The sequence below is a fragment of the Neopsephotus bourkii genome, unplaced genomic scaffold (assembly GCF_033783945.1).
Source record: "Neopsephotus bourkii isolate Nb327-2 ecotype Australia unplaced genomic scaffold, CSIRO-AGI_Nbou_v1 NB_1016, whole genome shotgun sequence".
Classification (NCBI taxonomy): domain Eukaryota; kingdom Metazoa; phylum Chordata; class Aves; order Psittaciformes; family Psittacidae; genus Neopsephotus; species Neopsephotus bourkii.
Window position 1 is genome coordinate 697,281 of NW_026901505.1, and position 15,064 is coordinate 712,344.

The 15,064-nt window shown below is 49.4% G+C and overlaps 2 protein-coding genes across 2 annotated transcripts; one reads left to right on the forward strand and one right to left on the reverse strand.

Moving 5' to 3' along the window:
- Positions 1-23: 23 nt before the first annotated feature.
- Positions 24-7,785, forward strand: RBM22 (RNA binding motif protein 22). Its single transcript, XM_061360080.1, has 11 exons — positions 24-156; positions 664-717; positions 2,274-2,303; positions 3,226-3,358; positions 3,662-3,762; positions 3,920-4,092; positions 4,632-4,832; positions 5,335-5,499; positions 5,917-6,005; positions 6,520-6,651; positions 7,330-7,785. Exons 1-11 carry the CDS (start codon positions 103-105, stop codon positions 7,458-7,460), a joined length of 1,263 nt encoding a protein of 420 aa, XP_061216064.1. The 5' UTR covers positions 24-102; the 3' UTR covers positions 7,461-7,785.
- Positions 7,786-8,610: 825 nt separating this feature from the next.
- Positions 8,611-14,432, reverse strand: MYOZ3 (myozenin 3). Its single transcript, XM_061360081.1, has 6 exons — positions 14,273-14,432; positions 13,778-13,932; positions 13,482-13,550; positions 13,234-13,381; positions 12,894-13,065; positions 8,611-10,147 (listed from the first exon to the last, which is right to left on the reverse strand). Exons 1-6 carry the CDS (start codon positions 14,415-14,417, stop codon positions 9,985-9,987), a joined length of 852 nt encoding a protein of 283 aa, XP_061216065.1. The 5' UTR covers positions 14,418-14,432; the 3' UTR covers positions 8,611-9,984.
- Between the last annotated feature and the right edge of the window lie 632 nt (positions 14,433-15,064).

Genomic DNA, 15,064 nt, shown 5'->3' on the forward strand with positions numbered 1-15,064 from the left:
TCGCTCAGCTCTCTGATTGGCAGCTCTCTAGCGGAAGTGGCGTCACTTCCGCCCGGCCCGGGTGGAGGCGGAGCGCGGGCCCGCTGAGGCAGCGCCGCCGCCATGTCCACATCGCTGGGCTCCAACACCTACAACCGGCAGAACTGGGAGGACGCGGTGAGTGCCGGGGCCCTCCGCTGCCGGGGAGGGGTGGGGGCTGGTGCCGCTGCCAGGCCCTCCAGTGGCTGGGAAAGCGGACGTGCTGCCCACACCGCTGCCTGGGCCCTGGCGGGGTTTGGGGTGTCCGGCATCTGGGGAGGGCCTGGCTGGGCCCGTCGTGTGCCAGTGGGGCGTTCTATAGAGATGGGGCCTTTCCTGGGTGGGCCCAGTGCAAACAATGGGCACGGGAGTAACGGGGGTGGTGACATGTGCTGCGGGCAGGGCTGGAGATTTGAGATCGCTGGGATCTGCTTTCTCGGTCTTTGTTTTATGTTTTACTTCGAACCAGAATAGCCCATGGGTCATGGTTCTGTCATATGGGCCTTGGGTCGTGGCTTGCAGCTCTTCCGATGGTCTGATTGGTTTTAACTCCACCGCATTGTTCACAAAGTGTGTTTTGAATGCTGTTGTGATTATAGACTTTGCTGCAAAATCCTGATTTTCCTTCTTTTTTGCTTAATTTAGGACTTCCCTATTCTGTGCCAGACATGTCTTGGAGAAAACCCATATATTCGAATGGTATGTGCCTGTTTGACCTCCTTTTCTGTGTTATGGCCCTGGAACTTTTGGGGTCTGGGGACTAAAATAAGCCTGGCTACAGGAGGAGATGCTGATGTTGATGTGCGTTTGTCATTAGTTGGTTTTGCTCAACAGGATTTGGTTCCAGCAATGTTGATGTGCAGTTTAGGAGTAAGTCAGTCAAAAAAGGACAGCAAGATGATACAGTCCAATGTCTGGAGTGCAGAAAATACTAGAACACAAAGCTCTGGTAAATAGTGTGTTGTGGAGAACCATGAGCTGTTGACATAGTAAATAGCTGAGCACAGCTTCTGAAACCTGTAGAAGCTGAAGAAGAATATACACCTGTAAAAATAAAGTGAAACTCTTTTATGAAGGCTCCTAGGAGTGATTGAAATCCCTGTTTGTTTTCCTTGATTTCCCCCATGCAGGATGAGTCAGTCCGTTTGTGTTGCTTTTCTCTGTGCTCAGTTTAGCTGCATTTGAATTATGTTCATACGATGTTCCCTGATCATTTGCTGAGAGATGCTATGATGTTTGCTGAGAGAGATGGTGATGTTTTTGTGAGGCACAACCCCACTGCTGGTATAGGTGTCATGGCAAAGCCTGCTTCCTTTCATGGCCTTATTTCCTGTAGCATCGTCTTTGCTTAAAAGTTCTGTTGCATTCTCACCTTTCAGTAATGCTTGAGGTGAGACCTTGCTGTGCTTTTCATAGAATAGTTAGAATTGGAAAGGATCTTAAGATCATCAAGTTCAAACCTGCTGCTGTGGGGAGGGACACTTCGCACTAAACCCATGTCACCCAAGGCTCTGTCCCACTTGGCCTTGAACACTGCCAGGGATGGAGCATTCCCAGCTTCCTTTGGGAACCCATTCCAGTGGCTCATCACCCTTACAGTAAAGAACTTTTTCCTTATATCCAATCTGAACTTCCCCTGTCTAAGTTTTAACCCATTACCCCTTGTCCTATCACTACAGTCCCTAATGAAGAGTCCATCCTCAGCATCCCTATAGGCCCCCTTCAGATACTGGAAGGCTGCTATGAGGTCTCCACGCAGCCTTCTCTTCTCCAGGCTGAACAGCCCCAACTTTCTCAGCCTGTCTTCATATGGGAGGTGCTCCAGTCCCTGATCATTCTCGTGGCCTCCTCTGGACTTGTTCCAACAGTTCCATGTCCTTTTTATGTTGAGGACACCAGAACTGTGCACAATACTCCAAGTGAGGTCTCATGAGAGCAGAGTAGAGAGGCAGGATCACCTCATTTGACCTAATGGCCATGCTGCTTTTGATGCAGCCCAGGGTATGGTCGGCTTTCTGATTTTACATTTAATGAATTCATTAATGAATGATTCTAAATAAAAAATTGATGGAGAGGTTTTTAACTATATTTTTTGGTCCTGTTTTCCTGCCAAGGTGGAAACCCAAAACATAGGGATGGGTGAGTCAAAATGCAGCATGAGGGGAAAAAACCCTGTGCTGTAACCTCAGTGATGTGTTTCATGGTTTATGTCAAACTGATGATATTTTTTTTTTCTGGTTTTGATTGTATTTCAGACCAAAGAAAAATATGGAAAAGAATGCAAGGTATGTTTGTTGTCTTTTGAAGAAAGGATGTCAAAACTGGCACACATCTTGGAATAATATATTTTGATGTTAAGAAAACCATTGGCTTATCTGGGGTAACAACTTAGAGCATTTATGTAACTACATAAATCTTGAGGTCAGTCTATGGGTGCTTTGTTAGACAGCCTTAAAATAGCAAAATTATGAAAGGGTGCTCAGACAGACTTAGGATTGATTCATGTTAATCAGAATTAGGTATTACAAATATTGTTATACTAGATTTGAAGGTATTTCAGTGGTTTAGATGATCTCATGTTTTCTCCTGAAGTTTGTTTTCACTCATGAGTGGAGCATAAATAACGAGTTTAGGTTTTGTTGTGAATGTGTTGTTCATGGCTATGTGGTGATTGTGTTAGCTGTCTTAAGATATAAGCCAAGAGTATTTCTGAGAGAGCAAGAAACATTTGGTGTTATTTTGACTGAGAAATTAAAGGAGTGGTTTGCTCCTTCTATCAGCTGTCATCTGTGGCAGGGAGAAATTATGTGTTGGAATCCTGCTTTCCTTCCAAAAACTATACATGCAGTGGAAGCAAATGCATCGTTCCCCCAGATAAGATAGAGAGCAGTAATTGTCTTCTGGATCAGAAACCTCATAACCTCTCATTGGGCTTGCTGCTGAGCTGGTGACCGATTTATCTGTAATAGATAACTGGTTATCTATCTATGATAGCTCGATACTGACCTCACCTGGAATGGAGGGGAATTTCTTTCTCCTTTTGAGTCAATCTGCTTTTATCATTCAGGTTATTGTAATGAATCAAAAAACATCAAGATAGAAAATCTTCCTAAAACTTACTCCTGTCCAAGTAAGGCACCAAATACAAACAAATATTTAAGGTCTGAATCTATGATAGTGATACAGGTGTTGACTTCCTGTTGTTAGATTTGTGCCAGGCCTTTCACGGTGTTCCGCTGGTGCCCTGGTGTTCGCATGCGCTTCAAGAAGACAGAAGTGTGCCAAACGTGCAGCAAGCTGAAGAACGTCTGTCAGACCTGTCTGCTTGACCTGGAATATGGTGTGTACCAAAAATGTGAACTAAGAGAAAGAGCTGCTTGCTCCTCTAGCCTCTGAACTAAGAGAAGGAGCTGCTTGCCTCTGAAACGAATGCTGGTGCAATGTCTCACTGTGTGCATGTCTCTGGATGGTCTTTGAGAAGAGCAAGTCTTGATGGTTACATCTCTGCTGAGGCTCAGGGGCAGCATGGTCTGCTTGAGCTGTTACACAAGTTATCTCTGGTGTGTGCAGGTTGCAGTAACTTTCTGCTCTTTCAGCTTGTGCTTCATAAGGATTTATTTTTGTTTGGTTTGTTTCATTCCAGGTTTGCCTATTCAAGTGCGGGATGCAGGACTGTCCCTTAAAGATGAAATGCCTAAATCTGATGTCAATAAAGAATACTACACCCAGAACATGGAACGAGAGGTAAGAGAGTGTAGTTATAGTCATGCTTTTTCTGTGTTGATGTATATAAGAGAGGAATGACCTAGCTTATCTTAAAATCATTTGCTTAGTCTTATTCTGTGCATGAGTTTTCAATGGTGTTTTATACATAATTATTTGTATTTGAACTACTGTTTAGATATCCAATTCTGATGGCACTAGGCCAGTTGGTGCGCTGGGAAAAGCTACGTCTACCAGTGACATGCTGCTGAAGCTGGCTCGGACCACTCCTTATTACAAACGTAACCGTCCTCACATCTGTTCCTTTTGGGTAAAAGGAGAGTGCAAGAGAGGAGAAGAGTGTCCCTACAGGTACAGAGGCATCTTAAACACTTAATATGTTAACCACTGTCAGATACAGCTCCCCTTGGGGTAAAAGAACAGGGAGTGCTGCAGATATAACACTCTGACTGGGGTCAGTGTGAAACTTGGGTTTAGTTGGGCCGTAGCACCAGTGGATGAATCTTTGTTGTGGCGAGTTGGTTTGTGAGGGATCAGCTGTGTGACCTTGCAGTGCTTTGCTGAAGCAGCGACTGCAGCTCTGCTCTTGCATAGTTCATTTTTTCCTTTTGTGGTGTCAGTCCCCTCAATCAGAGATCTTTGTCTTCGAACAAGAGGCCATTTGAAAGCCAGCTGTTATATTGTGTAGTGTTGAGCACTGAGCTATCAGAAGTGCCATTCATTCACAACTTGAGGCAGTCCTGGCTCAGTTTAAGCTCTTGTGGCTTTTTGTTCTTTTTGGCAATGTTTGTGTGAATGGGGTTAACATGTAAGTGACCAGAGGGAAGAGAGCAGTTACAGTAATTTTAATGTGATGTGACTGTGAGTGATGTTTGTTTGCTGAACCTTAGACATGAGAAACCTACAGATCCAGATGATCCTCTGGCTGATCAGAACATCAAAGATCGTTACTATGGAATTAATGATCCCGTGGCTGATAAACTCCTGAAGCGAGCATCCACCATGCCTCGTCTGGACCCCCCTGATGACAAGACTATCACTACACTGTATGTTGGAGGGCTTGGAGATACCATCACTGAATCAGATCTCAGGTGCGGTGGTGAATTTGTATTGCCCTTGACTTGGTATTTGAAGCTTTGATAACTGCTCATCTCCATGTGATAAAATCTCTTGGAAGGGGAAAAAGTCAATCTGCTTTTCAGTTTTCCTTAATGAGGAACTGGTTGGTGGGAAAGTGCAGAGGAGTGCCAGCTTAGTGAGGCACAGTAAACAGGCACATTTCAGATGCTTTGTTTAAAATTTCTCTCTATAAAGATGAGTCATCCTGAGCTGTTGGGGATACTGTGCTACACTTGGTACAAGAAGGTCCCATAGCCTCTCTAGCTCCTGAGAAAAGCTGCTGCAGAGTTTTTATTGCTCCATAATTTTATAGAGGGATAAGAGACTTGATTTCTAATGGTTACTCTGAACTAGTGATGGAGAAAAGAAAGGATCTAAGCATAACTGTTTTGGCACATGATGAGATGTACAGTGCTGTGTGCCCTGTGGCTGGAAGGAGTGACCTTTCATAACACTCATTTTTTCCCCACACAGAAATCACTTCTACCAGTTTGGGGAGATCCGAACGATCACGGTGGTGCAGAGGCAGCAATGCGCCTTCATCCAGTTTGCCACCCGCCAAGCGGCAGAAGTGGCTGCTGAGAAATCCTTCAACAAGCTCATCGTGAACGGCCGCAGGCTCAATGTCAAATGGGGAAGGTGAGTGAGGGCGAGGAAACCTTGAGGATTCTGCCGCAAGGTTCTTCACTCAGTTATGCAGCCGTGAAGAGCAGGGTTGGGTGTTACCCTCGAGTAAGTACTGATCTGTAAATAGTCAGGGTCCTCTTACGGTTTGGTTTTCTTTTAACAGTGGGATCTGGGTTGGAGGTGACACAAATTGTGTAAGGGATTTCCTGGTAGAAGGTTATGGATGAGTTTCTGTAGTTTTGTTTCTCATTGTCTCCTTTAAGCACTGTTAGCACACTCTGTACCAGGTGTCTCTGATGGGCTGTGAATTTTTCATCTTTGGCCTAAAGCAATGGGTCTGGATTAGATAATGTGAAACTACTGTGGTGTGAATATCTGCTTATCTTGCTTTTTCTCATCCTTGTTCTCAAACATTTGTCTGGTTTTTAGGTCCCAGGCAGCAAGAGGAAAAGATAAGGACAAAGAAGGCACTACAGAATCTGGGATAAAGCTGGAGCCAGTTCCAGGACTCCCTGGAGGTAAAGGAGTGTTTACATCTCTGAAATGCTTACGCTGACCTGAGAGAGGCTGGAGCTAAACCTCAGGGAGCAGTAGCAGAGTTCACCGCAGTAGAGGCACTGGTGAGCCCAGAGCAGTTACCTACAGTAGGTTTGCAGCAGATCCAGCTGGGATTGAGAGGCGAGCTTTGTCTAGAAGTAAATTCTTGATGATAAGAGTTCTTTTGTGTGATGAGTGAAAAGGTAAAGCTGAATTCAAGTTACTTAGGTCTGAGGTACTGGCAACCCACACATGGTTAATGCCTTCCTTACCCACTGAGTGTCATATGATGGAAAAAGCAAAGCTCATTTTGGGTGAAGGAAAATGGTGACTGTAGTTTGAGTGCAGTCCTTATTGCTCTGTTTCATACATGCAATAGTAGTATCACTTTGTCCTTGTGGAAGAGCTGCTTGTGCCTATCTCTGTCTGAAGGCACACGCCTCTGCATATCTTGATTAAGAGATTTTCCATAACCACCATGTACTTTTTGTGCAGCTCTCCCCCCTCCTCCAGCTGCAGAAGAGGAGGCTTCTGCAAATTACTTCAACCTACCTCCAAGTGGTCCTCCAGCCGTGGTTAACATTGCCTTGCCTCCTCCTCCTGGCATTGCTCCACCACCACCTCCAGGTACTTGTGTTTCCCCTTCAAGTGGGGGTTAGATGATCAAGTCCTCCTTGTTCTGCTCTTCCCTCACACTGATGCATGCCCCGAGTCGAGTTTCCTCATCCCTGATCATGCAGTGTAAACTGATGACCTAAAATGAGCTGTCAGCACAGTTTAATTAAACTGAGCTGCCTGTCATTGTATGTATTCACTTGCAAATTCTCAGGCATGTCAGGGATCCCTGTTCCTGGTACTGAGACCTCCTCAGTGCTTTTGCTGGCTGTGTAAATGCCACATTAACTTGAACTTCAAAGGGTAATTTTGCAACTGGTTGAATGCCAGCCTGTGTTTGGCTGTGTGTATGTATCTATCTGGAGACCCTTTTGTTTTGTGGGACATCAGACTCTTGTGGATGTATTTGGTTTACTCTATGCTTCAGTAGAAAGCATTCGATTGGCATGACAGACATCTGTCCAGTCCTCCCACCAGCTTTAATCTGGGAGGAAGGATGTGTGTTGGGTGAGGATTGCCCCCAGTTGGACCGGATAGAGGGGAAGGAGTTTGGGGATTTGAGGAGTCACAGGAGAAATGCACGTTTCTGAGGCACAGCTGTAAGCCAGCTGTTTTCTGGTGGCACTTTCAAGCAGTGATACATGTGTTGCTTGTTCTGTTTGTCTGAAACTGCCAACTTTGTTTCTGCAGGTTTCGGTCCACACATGTTCCATGCCATGGGGCCACCACCTCCCTTCATGCGAGCCCCAGGCCCCATTCACTACCCATCTCAAGATCCCCAGAGGATGGGTGCTCATGCAGGGAAGCACAGCAACCCCTAGCACCTCCTGCCACCCTCGTCCTTGAAGTAAATGTTATTTTCTAGTTACCATGATAGCACCATATGTCGAGCTGTGGGTGAGCTAGAGCAGCCTTATTTCCCTGCTTGCAAACGTTGGGCAGGCTGAGCTCCGTGTCTCTGCTAGCTAATCAGATCGTGGATACATCCCAGATCTTTCATGTAGTGTTGAGGGGTGGGGGGTTTAGGGGGAGAAGGGGCAGACAGAAGGGCTGTCAGGGATCTGTGGATCAGGTGTCCCAGAATGACTGTGCTCTCATGTATCCCGTTTGCACACTTTTAAATAAACTTCTGGAAGAAACAAAACCGAGCCCTTTTGAAGCCCATCTGATGTCCTCAGTCTGAACACCATGGACTGTGTAAAGGTAACCAGACTCTTCTCTGTCAGTAACTAATGACTAATGAGGTATTAAACACTGAATAAGAGCCAGAAAACAAGGGTATTGGATGTGCCAAACCCATGGGCTTTGCCTTACTATTGCCACATAATTTTCCCCCTTCTTTTCTTTTTTTTGACTTCTGGCTTAAAAAAAAAACCCAAACCAACCCCTTTTTCATGCTTCACTTCTAATCCTGCACATCTTGAGCAAGATAAGATTAGGTCATGCGAGCAGCCTCTGGGTGGTGCATCTGTATGTCAGCTGTGTTCGTGCAGTGGATCTGTGGACATCTTTCTGTACACAACACATGATGGGACCTGTTTTGAAGCTTCATTTGCTTGGTTTTTAAAAAAATACATTAAAATGCTTGGATTTTTCAACCTTTTGCTTAGACCCTGCTTGGTGGAGACAGTGTCTGAGGACCTGGGAGTTGTATTTGGCTGCTGCCAAAGCCAGGGGGGAGAGTGGGCAATGACAGTAGGTGTTACCTCCTGCCCTGAGTGATGCCACTGGTGCTGCCAGGCTCTGGGAGGTGGTACCACTGTCGTGGTTGGCTTCCTCTGGAGAAAAACCTGGGCTCTGAGCACAAGTTACTGGTTTAGCTTCTGTAAGAGCCCTTCCAGGGCAGTGTTGGAGGCCAGGAAGGAGCCTGCTGGTGCATGAGGAGGGGCTGCAGCCTTTGTCACTGCTCTGGCCCCAATTTGCCCTCAGAGCTGTGAGTGCTGAGCAGGCAGATCTGGAATGCAAACAGGCTTTACGTTGTCACAATTCATTTATTACTTCCAGCCAGGTCCCCAGGGGTACAGAGGTTCTACAGCTAATGGACAAATCGGAGAGAGAGGAGTTTGGAACAGCCCTTGATCATCACAAGATTTTAATGTTTAAGGAAAGGACCTTTTTGCTTTCCAGTTGCATTTTCCATTTCCCTTCAGTTAAAGTTTCCTACCTGAATGGTGTGTTGTGGCAGCAGACTCCCTCTGTGGGATGTGCACAGCACCACACGTACACCTGAGGCAGCTGTTAACTGTTTTTTTTACCAGCAAATTTACTTGCCCAGTTCAACCATGGTGGTGGAAGAAAAAACATTTATGCTGATGTTCCTGCTTTTGGAAGATAAAATAAAGGTAACATTAAGAACCTGATGGAAGCATTTCAAGTTAGAGATCCTTGTTAGTAATGAGCAGGGCTTTCCAGATGTTCCGATGCCTGTCCTGTAGCCTGTTGGTAGCTGTGTGTCCCACTGTGTGTCACTGCTGGTGCTCACATTCAGAGGGAAGCCTGTGCTTGCTCTGGAGTTGTGGCTGTGCTCATTTTCCCTCTTGCTGATGCAGAAGTTACTGAAATACCCTGGCAATGTCTTCAGATTGGTGCAGTTCTGCAGTGCAGTGATTCCAGGCAGGGCCTGATCCTTACTGACTGGATTGGAAGCAAATCTGGCATAAGTCAATCAAAGAGTTGAGATGTTTAAGCAAGGCATGCAGATAGCAGTGAGAAGGGGAAAATATCAGCTGCCAAGTGCCAGCCAGAAGCTTATGGAAAAGAGGGCACAAGTTTCCAGCGTGTTCCTCTCCCATATACCCTGGTTGTGCTGTGCTAGTGAACAGGCAGATTTCCAGTTCCTCATTTGTTTCTGTTGGCCAGCCAAGCCCTGGGTAACAGCTTTTAACATGCCAATGCTTCTGGTGACTTGTTTTGCTGCTGCTCTTCAATTATCACCTCCTCTTGCTGTCCTGACCGGAATGACAGATGTAGAGTTGTCCTGAAGATGGAATTTCTCCATCTGTTGGAGCAGGTCTTGTGTGTCAGTGCAGCAGCAGTGGGACACCTTGGTGTGAATGCAGCCAGTGCTCCTGCCATTTTCCATGAGGACAGGCTGTACAGGATGTTTTGTATGGAATTGTGTTAATGGTGAGAGCTTGGCTGCCCTTGTGTCAGTGGCGGGTACAAGGGGGGTTCAAAATGGTCCTGGCCTTGAACTTGTTCAAATCCTGCTGAAGAAGGCAACAACCAGAGACCACCAGCTTGGCTTTCATGGAGAACACTTACTCCTCTCTTCCCCTACAGTGCGAAGTGTGCTTGAGTCTAGCGAGAGAAGCATCCATGGTGATGGGGAAGGGAGCACGTGTGCTACAGCTCGTCGCTCTCCGGTAGAATCCGCACCCAGCCTTGCGGCACCCTGTTGAAGTTACGCCTGTGGTCAATCACCTCCAGAGCGCTCAGGTTGTCCAGCTCCGTGGCAGGCACAAAGAACAGGTCACTGAGCTGTGTTTTGTCAAATGGGGCTGGAGTCCTGCAGTGGAGAAGCAGCAGATTTAGCATGTTACAAGGAGGGATCGTGAGTAGTAAAGGTGAGAGAAAAAGCAGGTCTGGATTTAGTAACTGAGCCCAGCAGTAATCTCTCAAGGCCTGTAGAAAGTGATAACCCTTCTCTTCATCCCCAGGATGCGGTTAGAGCCTCTGCCAGCCCAGGGAGATGCTTCTCTTGTACAGAGCCTACCTAAGCTCAAGATTCAGCAAGCCAGAGTGGGGTTTGGTGCCTGAGTGGTTGTGGAATGGGAGGGAGGAAGTGTGTTGTTACCTTCACTGTAGTCTCTTGATGGGCTCCACCACCAGCAGTAGAGATGAGCTATGTGTGAAAGGGGTTAGATTAAGAGAGCAAGTGATGGCAACAAACCCTCTGGTCTTTAGGAAGTGACTTGTCCACAGCTAAAGTGTTCTGCGGAGGGCTGAGGCCAATAGTGCTGCCTCCTGATGACTCTAGCATGTGTGCAGGCAACTGCCTCTCTCTTGGCCTTGGCTCTAGGTAGCCTTTTGGGACAGCTTCTCTTCAACAATGACTTAACAGGAGGAGCAGTGCGGGGGCAAGAGCTGTCATCCCTTTGTGGAGAAATGTGGAAAGGGATTTGGGAAGAGAGTGACAGCCTCTGAGAAGCCAAGAATGTTGGTTTTGGAGCAGCACATGGAGGCTGAGCTATCAATGAGGCAGAGCTGGGAATATTTGCTTTGGGAAGCGCTGCTTGAACATGAGTAACGTGGCACTGTTTTGCAACAGAAGAGAAATAAAGGGGGGAAAGGTAAAAGAGGGAGGTTTGTTCCAGGAACTTTCTCTCTTCTGGGAAATGACAGTCATTTCCAAAGCTTGGGTTTACTCTCTCTTAAGGCAGTGCAATTTAGCACAGTGTCCTCACATCACAGCCTGAATAAATCCCAACTTCAACCAGACTTGAAGTCTGCTTTAACACAGTTGCTGTTGAGATGGTGAACGTGCCCTGTGACCTGGGTGAGCTGAGCTGGGATTCACCTCGCTTTGGGCAACACCACTGGCTTCCCTCTTAGAAGATTTGTCCTCAAAAGCTTGTTTTTCTGCAGTTTGGTATTTGATGAAGTGAGAAGTGATTTAAAAGCCAGCAGCTTGGAAGATCATGAAAAGCCCAGTTAAAAGCAGATTGGCTCTCTGAAACTTCATGCCTCAGTGAAGAATTAGAGGAGGTGGCAAGAGGCTTGGTGTTAAATTAGCATCCATCTGTATTAAATAACAGTTCAAGACTTTAAATAGAAAGGCAGCATGTGAGAAGGGAGAAACAGAACAGGGGAAAGCATTATTCAGAACCATGCCCTTGCTTCAGTCCCCATCCATAAATAAATCCCGAGGCAGGAACATGGGTAAATGTTGAATAAAAGAGCTCAGTGTGTGCAGCAGCTCCTTGTTCTCCCCCTACGGCACCTCCTTGGATGTTACTGCTCCAGGGAAGCTTCTGGGAAGGAAAACCTGAGGGAACAGCTCTTGCAGCCCCTTTGCTTGTCCCTTCTGTTATCCCTCTTTCCCTCAGCCCCACTCCATTGCAGACCAGTGCATTGCAGTACTCACTGGTGTGGAAGGGGAAATGCAGAGGGAATGAGCATGCAGCAGCCTTGTGCTGTGCCCCTTGCCACACCACACAGCACAGCCCCAGGGCTGAGGGAGAGAAGAGCAGCAGAGGGATGGTGGCAGTGCCATCTCAGCTCCACCAGCCGAGATCTCTGCCCTTTGGGACACCATTCCCATGCAGAGGGGTTGTAGTTCCCAACAGCTCCTTCTGCCAAGCACTCAAAGCCCAACAGTTGTGTCCCCCTCAACTTGGATACAGCTTGACTGTGGGCTAAGGGAAGCTGCTTCCTGCAGAGGCCCAGCACCATGGCAGATGATGGTGTGACAGGGAGCAGTGCTGTGCCCTGGAAGGCAGCTCCAGTGGGAATTTGCCTATTGGAATGTGACTTTGGCCATGCCAGCAAGGATAACATACTGTCATCCTCATGGAAGAAGCTTTAGGGAAGGAGGAGAGCCAGGACCTCAGTTTGCAGATTCCCTGGGATGATGTTCAGCTTAAAAACTCACTTGTCTTTATCCTACCTTGGGCTGCTGAGGCTTTGCTACCACCAGATCTCCATCTCCTGGGTCCCCACCAAGCACCTTCCCAGAAAGGAGATAATCCAGGGTCCCAAACTCTACCCCAATGTGATTTGGAGGTGCAAGGAGGCAGCAGCCTTCCATACTCCATTGAAAGCATGGATCTTGCCAGGCTGAGCCAGCAGGACCTCCCTGGCCTGAAGACTTCAATCTCAAGCAGGTGTTTGGAAGGAATCTGGTGACCTCTTAGCACTTTGTGGGAAGATTAACCTTATCCCCCCACCACTTCCAGCAGCTGCTTGGATACCTTAGTGACATTATGAGAGAGACTTGGCACTATCTGTGCCATTCCTCCACCCAGCCCAGAGCTGAGCCTGCCTGGAACAGCAGCGATTCCTTCTCCAGGACCATGTGCATGGGAATGAGTCCTCCCAGGTTTCATCCCTGAGGTTACCCAGTGAGATGAAGCTTCACTAACACAGTGGTGGGGCTAATAGGAGATGTGGGGAGCTGCTGGAGGCTGTGCAGAGGAGCCACAGAGTGCTGTATAAGGACGGGATGGAACATTGCATTCCCCTGGCAGGATGCAAGGTGCTTCCTGAGGTAGGGACAGACAGGATGCTGGTGCCTGCTCCTTGGCCAGTGTTACCTGTTGAAGCTCCTGAAGTCCCACTGGAAGAGTCTCATGGGTGGCTGGTACTCGCCGAGCACAGCATTGTCCTTGTCACCGAGGAGGCCGTGCCATGGGGATCGGTAGCCCTTGGGGATGGCAGTGACATTGAACTTCTCCGGGGGGACTTCTTTGAGGGGACCTGAGTACCCTGTGCAGGGTGAGAGATGACAGGGGCTGATGTGGATACAGGAGTATGAACATATAACAGATACACCTGGTATGTATTTCTATATATAAGGGGTTTGGTGCTCGCTGCCTGCAGCCCCTCAGTGTGAGCTGACAGCGGTGTCAGCTCTGGGGTGCAGGTGCCATTTACCTGGGGCCAGAGAATCGGGGTTGAGGATTTTACTCATCTGCAGGACTTTCTCTGTCTTCTTGGGCACTTCAGGGGGGCCGCCCTGGGGCGATGCTGCCACGTGGAGCTCGGAGTGGTACCTCTGCTGGCCCCCAGCATCCTCCCCTGCCTGCAGAGGGGAGAGTCAATGGGCACAAGGAGCTCCCCTTGCCCTGGTTGGGACTCAAGAGGTTGCTGAAAGCATCTTGGAGCCTCCTTCACCAACTCACCGTCCACTCATTTGCTGCTCCCTCACTGTCACCTCTCTCTGTGCGGTGTGAGCCGCCTGGCCCTGGGAGCTGCAGGAGGTGAGGAGAGGGGTTAGTGATGCACAGAGGGACTGGTGCCATCCCCTTGCTCTTGTGTGGATGCTCAGCCTTGCCCATCTCCATACCCATCCCACCAAGCCTCTCCCTTCATCTCAATGTAACTGCATGGCTGAGACCTCCCCTGACCACACCAGGAATCGCCTCCCTGCTGGGAAAGGGCTGTCCCGGTGGGAGCTGGGGCTGAGCCGCAGACCCACCTCCCTGTGGCTGCCGAGGGTCTCAAAGGTGAAGCGCTGCATCCGGCGCTGGCGCTGCTGGAAGAGCCGGGACCCGCGGTTGTGGGGCAGGGAGAGCTCCTCTATCATCAGGTCCCGCGTGGTGCTCATCTTCTTGCCCAGGTCCAGCCGGGGCTCTGGGGAGGGCCAGGGGAGAACACAGCCACAGATGAGGCTGCTGCAGGGCTGGGGACCCCCGTGCCTGGTGCAGGGACAGCGGTGTCCCATCCCTGGGGTCCCTGCTGCTGTGCCTGCACCCGGAGCTGTGCCAGGGACCAGTGTGGGGAGTTATCCGGGAGTCACCTCAGCTCCAGGGGCTCTGACAGCTCCTCCCACCCCCATGCATGGACCCCTCCAGCCCTCAACATGCAATGGCTGCCCCTTGGGGCTGTAGTGGCACAGAGACCCTGCGGGACCTCAACCAGAGCTGGGTCTGGCCCCTGAGCAGGGAGGTCAGCACCCCCAGCACCCCCTTACCATCCTCAGGGCCTGGTCCCATGATGGCCATTACTTGCTGCTGTGCTCCTGGGGCAGCTCTGTGCGAGGGGGATGGATCCTGGAAGAGAGAGGCAGCCCTGGGGTGGCACCAAGCATGGGGATGCATCAGCCCCAGGCATTCCATGGGGAGAGGTCAGGATTGGCTGAGCATCCCCCCTGGCCAGCTTCATCCCTGAGCATCCCCCCTGGGCAGCATCACCCCTGAGCATCCCCCATGGGCAGCATCATCCCTAAGCATCCCCCCTGGGTAGCATCACTCCTATTCGGTTCTCCATTCAGTTACTGGATGCAGGAGAACATTCAAAGCGTGCTGCCCTTCAGCCTCTGCCTGTTGCCTTTCTATAGGGCAGAAAGTGCCCTGCTTGCCCACACTGAGCCGGTGTCCTCATGCCCTGAGCCCCCTGGGAGCAGCACCCACAGCCTGCAGCCGAGCAGGGCCCTGGCTGCCCCCCCCCACCAGCACCTCTGCTCCAGCAGAGCTATTTTCAGCCATGGCCCTGCCCCTGCCGGAGCTGGGCACACAGCCGGGAGCCGTGTACCGGGCACCCACTCTGGGGACACCATGCCCTGACCCATGGTGGTGATGAGCCCACCACTAAGACTGGGGTGTCCCCAAGCACCCACCCATCCGCTGACCCCAGCGTGGGTCCTCACCTCCCTTACCTGGCCAGGGGGATGTCCCTGGCGTTGGACACCAAAGATGCTCTCCTGCTGCACTGGGGATGAGGCTGAGGCCAAGCTGTTGTCACCAGTGCTTGGTGGCCCCAGCTG

What these genes read in the sequence shown, in the direction of transcription:
- RBM22 (XM_061360080.1), top strand. Translation starts at nt 103, where the DNA reads ATGTCCACATCGCTGGGCTCCAACACCTACAACCGGCAGAACTGGGAG. An exon ending in AGTTCCAGGACTCCCTGGAG is followed by an intron (nt 6,006 to 6,519) that starts GTAAAGGAGTGT and finishes CTTTTTGTGCAG; the next exon opens with CTCTCCCCCCTCCTCCAGCT. An exon ending in TGCTCCACCACCACCTCCAG is followed by an intron (nt 6,652 to 7,329) that starts GTACTTGTGTTT and finishes TTGTTTCTGCAG; the next exon opens with GTTTCGGTCCACACATGTTC.
- MYOZ3 (XM_061360081.1), bottom strand. Translation starts at nt 14,417, where the DNA reads ATGGAATGCCTGGGGCTGATGCATCCCCATGCTTGGTGCCACCCCAGG. An exon ending in GAGCAGCAAATGAGTGGACG is followed by an intron (nt 13,382 to 13,481) that starts GTGAGTTGGTGA and finishes TCCCCTCTGCAG; the next exon opens with GCAGGGGAGGATGCTGGGGG. An exon ending in CCCCGATTCTCTGGCCCCAG is followed by an intron (nt 13,066 to 13,233) that starts GTAAATGGCACC and finishes CACCCTGCACAG; the next exon opens with GGTACTCAGGTCCCCTCAAA.